At 48.3% G+C, this 9,520-nt stretch overlaps 3 protein-coding genes across 3 annotated transcripts; 1 reads left to right on the forward strand and 2 right to left on the reverse strand.

Annotated features, from left to right (window-relative positions):
- Window positions 1-641: 641 nt before the first annotated feature.
- Window positions 642-4,208, reverse strand: LOC119212767 (solute carrier family 2, facilitated glucose transporter member 11-like). The gene has a single exon (XM_037463508.2). It carries the CDS (start codon window positions 3,801-3,803, stop codon window positions 2,190-2,192), a length of 1,614 nt encoding a protein of 537 aa, XP_037319405.2. The 5' UTR covers window positions 3,804-4,208; the 3' UTR covers window positions 642-2,189.
- Window positions 4,209-4,310: 102 nt separating this feature from the next.
- LOC119212769 (RNA-binding protein with serine-rich domain 1-like) lies at window positions 4,311-7,208 on the forward strand. Its single transcript, XM_037463510.2, has 7 exons — window positions 4,311-4,388; window positions 5,152-5,298; window positions 5,494-5,652; window positions 5,781-5,883; window positions 6,483-6,636; window positions 6,823-6,964; window positions 7,066-7,208. Coding segments are annotated over exons 1-7 (807 nt in total). The 5' UTR covers window positions 4,311-4,386; the 3' UTR covers window positions 7,166-7,208.
- Window positions 7,209-8,430: 1,222 nt separating this feature from the next.
- Window positions 8,431-9,413, reverse strand: LOC119212770 (cytochrome c oxidase assembly protein COX19). The gene is made up of 3 exons (XM_037463511.2): window positions 9,155-9,413; window positions 8,896-9,007; window positions 8,431-8,798 (listed from the first exon to the last, which is right to left on the reverse strand). The coding sequence occupies exons 1-3, from the start codon at window positions 9,234-9,236 to the stop codon at window positions 8,705-8,707; spliced, it is 288 nt and encodes a 95-aa protein (XP_037319408.1). The 5' UTR covers window positions 9,237-9,413; the 3' UTR covers window positions 8,431-8,704.
- Between the last annotated feature and the right edge of the window lie 107 nt (window positions 9,414-9,520).

Genomic DNA, 9,520 nt, shown 5'->3' on the forward strand with positions numbered 1-9,520 from the left:
AAGCACAGAGTAACGATGACGTTGTTGGTCTGTCCTCTTTCTGCTGTGTCTATAATATAACACACATATGATACATAAGATGGCCGCTCTGCCTTATATATTCAGGCCCCTCCCCCCCAGTCTTCATCAATTCATTTGTTGTCGAACGTTATGTAAATGAACAATTATCTTTTCTTCATGTGACTTTTCTCTCCTGATTGAACTTTTTCTCACAAAAGAAACCCCTTCAAGTGGCTAAATTGGAGGCCAGCGAGAGAATAAATATGCAAATGCTACCTGCTGTGGTTGTAACAGAAACACAGTATTCTGTCCGACACTCGCGCACAACATGCACTTGTCCACGCGTGCACTTTTGTTATTAATCCAATTGTTCACTCGTCTCATTTTAAACTGGAGAGACATTACTCAATTATGCTGAAATGGTGCGATACAGTTCAGTGGAACAGCACACTTGACCCGTGGCCCCACTTAAGAGTGACATGTTCTATAAATAAACGGCATTGTTTGAATAGTTTTAATAGGAGGGAGAGTGAGCAGTTGGACTGAGGTGCATAGGAGCTAGAGTAATGTGAGTTAATGTCATTTGAATCACAGGACACAATGGTTTAGGTTCAGCACTTTGATTATTGTTGTTGCATTCATACAGTTTTCATTGAATAAATATCATAAATAGTTGCAATTTGCAAAATGTATTTTCCTACAGAAATAAGTAAAAACACAGGAAGTCATTGCACCGAACCCTTAAAATCAGAGAATTGTCATCACATGCTTTTCTCTTCAATTCATCGCTTTTTGACCGATGCAGGCATATGCGGACCGAGAGGCCGACCCTGGAGATCAGGAGGACAAGTCGTCTGCGAGCTGCTCTCGGTGTGAGAGGTGCTCAGCCGCAATACTACGAAGGAGCCTTTTTGGAGGGGAAAGGCGTCAAGGATGCGTCATACAACACCAATAATTTGGGTAGTGCAAAGATTGCAGCGCGCTACAGCAGTGACACCCAGCAAGCAAGGGGGAGTTCACAATACGTGGGACGCAAAGATTTGGATCATTCATTTTCAGAAGAAAAGCACCTTAAATAATAAATATGTGCAGCATCTTGATCAAGTCATCAACAAAAAAAAGAAAAAAAAAGGCAACACGTCGAGGCTGTGACAGATGGTCAACAGAAGGCCCGCGACAGCTGACAGCTGCTGAATCAAAACGTGTCATCGCGGCCTGGGTGTTACATCTGTGAGCCGTCTTTGATATCACGCATCTTCCTGTTGGGGCCCCGAGGGGACGGGACGAGCGATGACAACGGCGACATCTGCTGGCCGTCAGGAGGAGCTGCACCCGGGAGCAGGAGGACACTTCCACAATTGGAACCATGCGGTTCATGGCACTGATAACGTCTACAGTTTGGTTGATGCATAAATAACAACAGGATTGAAGAGGCTTGCAGTTCTGTGAAATTGACCGTCTGCCAGATTTAGAGAGGCAATGTTCCCACTCGGGTTGCTAAGCCTGGAAATGGCACGAGCCTGAACCAATGGGCTGGACAGAGGTGTATCATCAGATTACACAGTATACAAGCGCCGTTATCTACCCGGTGCAGACATGCTGAATTAGGACGGGGTCATCGTTAAATAAACACCATCTAAATCCTGGCCCGCTCTGCCTCGGTCTGGACCGCTGTAGGGATACTGGAAACAAAGTCTTATCTCAAACTCTCAGATAGTGCTGGACTTCAAAACGTTGAGCAAAACTCCAGCATAAAGTCACGTGTGAGAGGGCGAATCGAGGTATTACAAAGAGGGGATGGTTTTGGTGCAGGCATATACGGACCGAGAGGCCGACCTCCCGACTTCCCCTCTGGAGATCGGGAGGACACGTCGTCTGGGGAGCTGCTCTCGGTGAGAGAGGCGTTCAGCTGCTATGCTACGAAGGAGCCTTTTTGGAGGGGAAAGGTTGTCCTCTTTTTAACTGCCCAGATGCTTTTTCTGTGTGGCACACACTGTCGATAATTATTACCAGAAGGTCAGTCAACAAAAAAAAAAGCACCTTCTGCGTGAACAGAATACTTTGCATTGTCTTAACTCAACAAAAAAATTACAGAGGTCAATTTACGTAAACAGGACACAAGATTTCACATTTGGATTCACTTGCATTACGAGGCGAAGAAGGCACTTTGTCCTTTTTCACTTCTAACGTCAGTCCCCATCTTTGTGATCAGAGTCGAGCTCCTGCGTCAGCTGAGTGAAGGGGCAGGCTTGACCCAGCTGGTAGTGCTCACGAAGGGGCTCCGACTGCACGTCCGGCCTCTCCTCCATCGTCGTCGTCGTCCTCGCGCCGTTCATCCTGTCGAACTCCGCGGAGATCTCGGCCAGCGTCTTTCCCTTCGTCTCCGGTAAGGCGAGCCCAAAGAACACGGCCGACACCAGGCACACGGCCAGGAACGGCAGGAAGCAGTAGCTCCCCAGGGAGTTGACGATAAAGGGGAACAGCATCCCCACCAGGAACAGGCCGATCCACATGCACGAGCCGGCCACCATGTACGCCGCCGGCCGGGCCGCCTGGTCGAAGATCTCCGCCGGCAAGATGCCCGTCACCCCCGCGGGGCCCAACCCGAAGCTGAGGATGTAGCCGAACACGCACCCCATGCTGACGTAGGCCATGGCGCTCACGCCGCTGCTCTGGAGGATGAGCGCCGCGGTGAAAACCACGGACCAGAAACACATGAGGCCGTACCCTCCCACGAGGAGGCACTTGCGGCCCACGCGCTCAATCAGCAGATTGCTGAGGATGGACGCGGTCAGCTCCGACGCCCCCGTGCCTATCGTGATGTATTGGATCTTTTCTGGCGGGATCCCCGCTGCGAGGAAGATGTACGAGGCGTAGAAGTAGATGGAGTCATTGCCGCAGAGCATCATGGCGCTGCTGGCGGCCATGACGGTTCCGAGTTGACGTCGCAGGGCAGGATCCTTGAACAGAGACCAGGGCGTCTTGGCAGAAGCTGCACGTCCAGACTTTAAGGCAGCAGATTTCTGCAACTCCTGCTCCTGCAGCATCTCCTCCATCTCCAAGGCGGGGGCCTCCCCACCGCGAAGCCGGCCGAGCGCCCGGACACACGCTTCCCGGTCTCCCCGGTCGATGAGGAGGTACCTGGGGCTTTCGGGGAACCAGGGCAGGGCGAGGAGCTGGACTAACCCCGGCAACGCGTTGCTGGCCAGCAGGTAGGGCCACAGGGGCTCGGAGCCCAGAAGCCCGGTGAGTCCCACCACCTGGCCCAGGAAGATCCCGAAGGCGGTGAACACGGCGGAGGTGAAGGACACGGCGCCGCGGAGGTGCTTGGGGGCGCTCTCCCCAAAGTACATGGGCTGGACGTTCATGCTGACGCCCGAGTTCACCCCCACCAGGAGACGGGCCGCGAGGATCATCTCGAACGAGCGCGCCGCCCGGCAGGCCAGCACGAGCGCGGCGCCGACCAACAGGAAGGAATTGTTCAGAAGCAGCGAGTGCTTCCGGCCGAAGCGGACTGACAGGGGCCCCGCCAGCAGGGCCCCGAGCAGGCCGCCCAGCGAGAAGGCCGACACGATGAGGGTCCACGCCAGGGTCACCTGGGGCCCGTCCAGGCCGACCCCCCAGCGCTGCGTGTAGGTGTCGTTGATGAAGCTCTGGATGTAGGTGGTGGGGGCGTTGATGATGGAGATGTTGTAACCATACTGGAAGGTGCCACCGATGGCGGCGGAGCATACGGTCAGAGCCAGGGTCCTGGTCCAGCCGCGGGGTTTGCGGGTTTCATCTGGTTCGCTGGAGGAGTTCATCTAAATCAAAGAGACCCGCTGCTGTTCCGGAGGAGAAGCTAACGCGTGCGCCCTTTCCTCCTTGTCCCTGTGGCATTTAAAATGACCTCCGAATTGCTTCAAATGAGCGTAATAGATAACTTTCAGTGTTAATAATTGGGGGGCATGTTGGAGGCGCCTCGCTTTTACAGTAACCATGCTAATGTTGCTGCTGCAGTTCCGGGACCCTTCGAGGAAGAGGGAACTCACCTTCTCTTCTATAAGCCGGTTATGCGAGGCTATTTCTACGCCGCGTAAGATCTCTTAGGCGATAAACTGTCAACCGCCAAGCCAATGAAACCGTTCAAACAGTAAATTGCCAGCAGTGTTACCACGTTCAATATGGCTATTACGTATTAAATAGTGGCAACAACATCTACACATCATTCGGCAAAAAGAGAGATGTTACCCTGGCAGCCAGAATTGAGGGTTAATATTTTGGTCACCTCGCAGGTCTCGGTATCTGCCTCTTAATATCCAGTCATTTGATTGGTTTATGTCGACGTTAGCCTCTTACGTCATCTCTATGCGACAATTGGTGTCGGAGTGACAGGAAGGCTAAAATATGTGAGTAAACGCAACCATTTTCCATTGCTTCCTTTTAAATATTGTATGCCTGGCCAATAGATAGTACGACCCTTTAGTTATAGCGACGCTAAGTAAAAATATTTCTATCTTAACATTTTGGTTTAAATAGCAGCGCAGTATATGAAGCCAACATTAGCTCACTCCCGTTAGCTAATGCTAACATGGTCAAGTGTTTGGCGAGCTAAACGTTCGAACACCTTAATCATCGATAAAACGTAACGTGTTTTCAGTTTTCCGCTCCAAGTTAAATTATTGTAATCAACTTCAATTTCTTCTTTAGACTGACCACAAAAGCTAATTCATGAAATCACAATTTGCTATTCCCCTAGTGTACGTTCTGTACAAAGCGATGCATTAAGGTTTAATCTCCCGTAAGGATTTATTCATGACATGACACGAGTCAACTGAGCTGTCACATCTTGTTATCAATTGTGACGCAAATGTGTTATTGATTTGTTTGTTAAAGCTGCAATGGACCTTCACATTAGAAGCAGTATATCTGGGTTTTTTAAACCTAAAACACAAGCTATAAGAGGGATCATAAAAGTAAACACTCTGAAATATAATATCCTAATGTTTCAAAGTGGCAACATTGTCGCGTTACTTATGCACTGAAATCCGAGAAAATATCCTGCCACGTTACCCTCTAATAAACAGTTTAGAAATGATCATTTTACGGTTTTAACACATCAGATTACAACACAACGTTTTTGGTCTCTGATGTTTTCTTCTCCTTCGACAGGGCGCCATCCCCAACGAAGAGGAAGGAGGACGACAAGAGTAAGCCGCGAGGCAAGGACAAGTCAGGGGCCCCGAAGGAAGGAGCCGACAAGGACCGCGGCCGAGACAAGAACCGCACGAGGCGCAATGCTTCCAGCGGGAGCAGCAGGTCAGACGCTGTTCTCAAAAAAAATAACACCAGACGATTGCAGTGTCCCATATTTGATCTGTAAGAATGTTTCACTGGATGCAAGTGAATTGACTTTGACTCAAGGTCAAGCAAGTGTTTATCGTTCCTATTTACTTGCGGACAGCAAAGGATGAACGGACAAACCTTCCTCCCCTAAGCTGTGCTCTTGTTTAGCTCCAGCAGCAGCTCGAGCTCGAGCTCCTCCAGTGGCTCCAGTTCCTCTGCCTCCAGCCACTCGGGCTCATCCAGCTCCCGCTCCTCTTCCTCCTCCTCGTCATCCTCACCGAGCCCCAGCCGCCAGCGCCACAACAACAGACGGCGCTCCCGCTCAAAGTAGGGAATGTTGTACTTGATATTTGTGTAATTCTCTCACACTGTAGTCAGGGAGGCATCATATTGTTCTGGATGGGAGCATTTCATTGATGACTAAGATAGTAACTGAAATATTAATGTCCCTCTAGGTCCAAGTCCGCTAAGAAGGATGAAAGGGAGCGACGGCGTCGGAGCCCCACACCCAAACCCACCAAGGTCTACCTGGGCCGGCTGACCAGAAATGTTATCAAGGTGAAATCTTTAAGTCTGCTTCCCCTTATGGGTACATTTTAGCTTGTATAAAAGGCCAAAAGCCCCAAATAGATAAGGAAACTGTGTGTTCTTCCTCACACATAATTAAGGAAATAAAGCTAATAGTCAGAACAATTTTCTTCCGTTGCATGCAGTGACTAAAACATCCTCATTAACTAAGTTTGCAGGAAGTGATTATTAAGTGTTAAGTGTTATGTAAGGGAGCCACCAGGAAACAATTAGTGACGCAGTATAAGAAGGAATCCATGATTAGAGGTCTGCAGGCTCCATCAGCTTGCTTGAGCATAACCACACAATTATAAACTATTGAATTAAATTGAAATAGAAGATTAATACAACAACATAATAATTCAGTTTTGTAATAATATTAAGGTCTGGTTATGATACATTACTAAGCATGCCTGTAATTATTGTTATAAACCATAGCAGACAGTTTTGTGACAAAGTGTTTAGAGCATCAGGAAGCTGGACTTTTACTAGCCGCCCTCATGTGGTGTCCAGTCATTTCCTACTAGGGGCTGGAATGCTCCAAGCTTCAGAACGAGGCTCCTCTTCATACAAATGTGTCTGTTTTGAAGGAACACATCCAGGAGATTTTCTCCACTTACGGCAAGATCAAGATGATTGACATGCCAGTGAACCGCATCTACCCTCACCTGTCCAAAGGCTACGCCTACGTGGAGTTTGAGACCCACGGGGAGGCGGAGAAGGCCCTGAAACACATGGACGGAGGTAGGAGGGCGGGGAGGAGCAATGATTGGTACCCTGGATGAATGACTAACGCTGTGTAGAGGCGATGAGGGGCTGAGAGGTTGGTTCCGGGCCCTTTATGTCTCAAAGTAATCAGCCTGGTTTTAAATTATCTCCACACTCCAAAATGTTTGCTGTTCTTCATTTCTTGGAGGTTTTCTCTTTCAGGTCAGATCGACGGTCAGGAGATCACGGTCACAGCTGTGCTGACTCCCACAGTGCGCCCTCCCCCACGCAGGATGTCGCCTCCCCGCAGGATGCCCCCTCCGCCACCAATGTGGCGACGCACGCCACCTCGTATGAGGAGGAGGTAAACAGCTTCTCTGCCAACTGTGGTTCGCAAGACATTCACTGTATATATATATATATATATGCCATGTTCTTTGCAATCATTCTGTCTCTCTCTCCTAGATCTCGGTCTCCGCGGCGACGCTCTCCGGTCCGTCGCAGGTCCCGTTCGCCCGGCCGCCGCCGGCACCGCTCTCGCTCCAGTTCCAACTCCTCCCGCTAGTGAAAAGGAACCTCCCCCCCCCCCCCCCCCCCCCCCCCCCCCCCCCCCCAGCCTTCTTCCCCTCTGGATCTGCTCTTGCGATGTGTCCTCAGTGTGACCAAAAATGGTCAATCGTGAACCATTTCATGATGAGAGCATTGACACCAAAATCCATCACGTGTCGACCTCAGGTCATCATGGAGCCAAAGTTCTGCTGTGCTCTGATGGTTGACTCCGGCGTCTGTGTCCTCTGAACTAGTCTAGAGAAATCCTGCAGTACAATGTGGTGGTCAGTCATTTCCATCTGGCAGGAGCCAGAAGTTAACCGTTGGAGCTGTCTAGTGCAATAGAAGACTATAACTAAATTGCAGATTTGAAATGGTGCTATTGGTCATATTTTAATTTGAAATCAGTATTTGTGTTTTTAAAAACCGCCCCTCCTCTATTCTTCCTCAAATTATTTTCCTTTTTATTACTGGTTATGGTCAATTCCAAGCGCAGCTAACAGTTAGAGCCATGTGTCTGGCCCAATAGAAACCTGAAATGGCGCAGTCATATATCTTTAGTAGATTCGGAGGGTTATTGCGTCATCACTGGCAAATCAGGTCACAGACCTTCTGATTCAGATTTTGGGGGTTTTTAGTGTGACTTTGTCCGTTTTTCCCACACATCATGTCTTGTATAGCTGGCTTATGGAGTGACAATAAAGTTCATGTTTTGGACAGTCAATGACTTGATTTCATTACACCATAGTTCAATTTCTTAAACTTTTAACTGTTTTTAGGAAGGCTTATGAGCATGTGTTGCATTGAAGGGAAACTTTAGCAGGCCACACCTCTTCCCCAAAATAAACACGTATTCCACGACAGAATCAATCAATGGTCGAAACCAGGATATGGGACTAAGCCGATATTAAAGCACTACTTTCTTTAAAATGTTTGTTAAAGTTGTGGTTAAGGTTACATTTCTTTGCAAAATGTTTAGTTTCTATAGTGACTCCAGCCGACCCGTTTGAAGATGGATGGATAGTTTCTATAGTGTAACAAAAGAGACGCAAACTAGTGGTGTGTTTCATGAGTTATTGACCGGTTAGATAAAAATCCAAGATTCTAAAAATGATGAAAACATGACATTGTTCTTGGGTTTTTAATTCCACTGATGTCTATACCAGAGTCATACAACCACCCACTTGTATCCCTGCTAACAGAATCATCATGAAAAAAATCTGCCAGCAGGTGCCACTATTTTGATCGTGTCAAATGATAGGAGTCCATCTACACACCCACTTTACCTCAAATACAAAATATTTATTCAGCATCTCCATATATTACATCTTATATACAAACACACGCAAAGGACTGATGCAATTAGTCGGTTGTCTGTAACAAACGGAGCCAAATGAAAACCACAAAATGCTCTTGAAAGCCCACCATCGTCTCAGCTCCGCTCACAGAAGTCTTTGGCGGCCATCTCATCAAACAAAGGCTATAGCAAGGTGAACATCCCCTCTTCCTCTTCTTCTTCTTCTTCTTTGGACCCCGGTCGTGGAGGAGCAGCAGGTCAGGATTTAGCGTCTCCATCTGCTTGGCTGGGAGGAGGCTCCATCAGGTCTTTGAACCCCAGTTTGGTCAGAGGCTCCCTGGCCATCAGCTGACTGCAACATCACAAAGCAGAAAGGACATCGGCGTGATGAAAACTGCCCCCGAGTCGCCAGTGGTGCGGATTATAAGGAGGCGTGTGACGCTTCTCACTTCTCCATGCGGCATTCCAGGTAGTCTTTGGACTGCAGGCGGCACTGGGAGTTGTCAAAGTCTTTGTCCCTCAAGCATTTCATGAACGTCTCCTTAAAGGCCTTACACTCGCCTGAAACGGACACGGACCACGACGTTTGATATTATTCCTTGACACGAAAGCAAGCTATCTTAGATAGATTTAAAACCCAAAGAACAACAAGCTAATATGCATCAATGAGCCCACGGACGAAACACGACAGTCGGTGTCGTGGCTTACCGAAATGATCCAGAGGGAACGCGCCTTTATCGGGAGCCCGAGGTTTAAAACTCTTCGACCCGAAATTCATGGCGGTGGACATGTTTTGTTGTGTATATTTTTTTCTCTTAAATCGCTTTTAAAAAGAATGTAGCCCAAATACAAGGTCCGCAGCAAGCACAGTTTCACGACCCCCCTGTCGCGTATATATGACGTAAGGATGCGTTTCAGTAAACAGACATCAACAGTCGATTGAATCGCATCGACCATCGATTGATTCTGTTTTCTTATACATTACACACATTCTTATAAGAAAGAAGAACAGAAAAATAATCAATAACCCTGTGTAAATCAAGAGAAAGCCTGCTAACAATGCACTATATGACA

This window comes from Pungitius pungitius, chromosome 21 (assembly GCF_949316345.1).
Source record: "Pungitius pungitius chromosome 21, fPunPun2.1, whole genome shotgun sequence".
Lineage (NCBI taxonomy): Eukaryota > Metazoa > Chordata > Actinopteri > Perciformes > Gasterosteidae > Pungitius > Pungitius pungitius.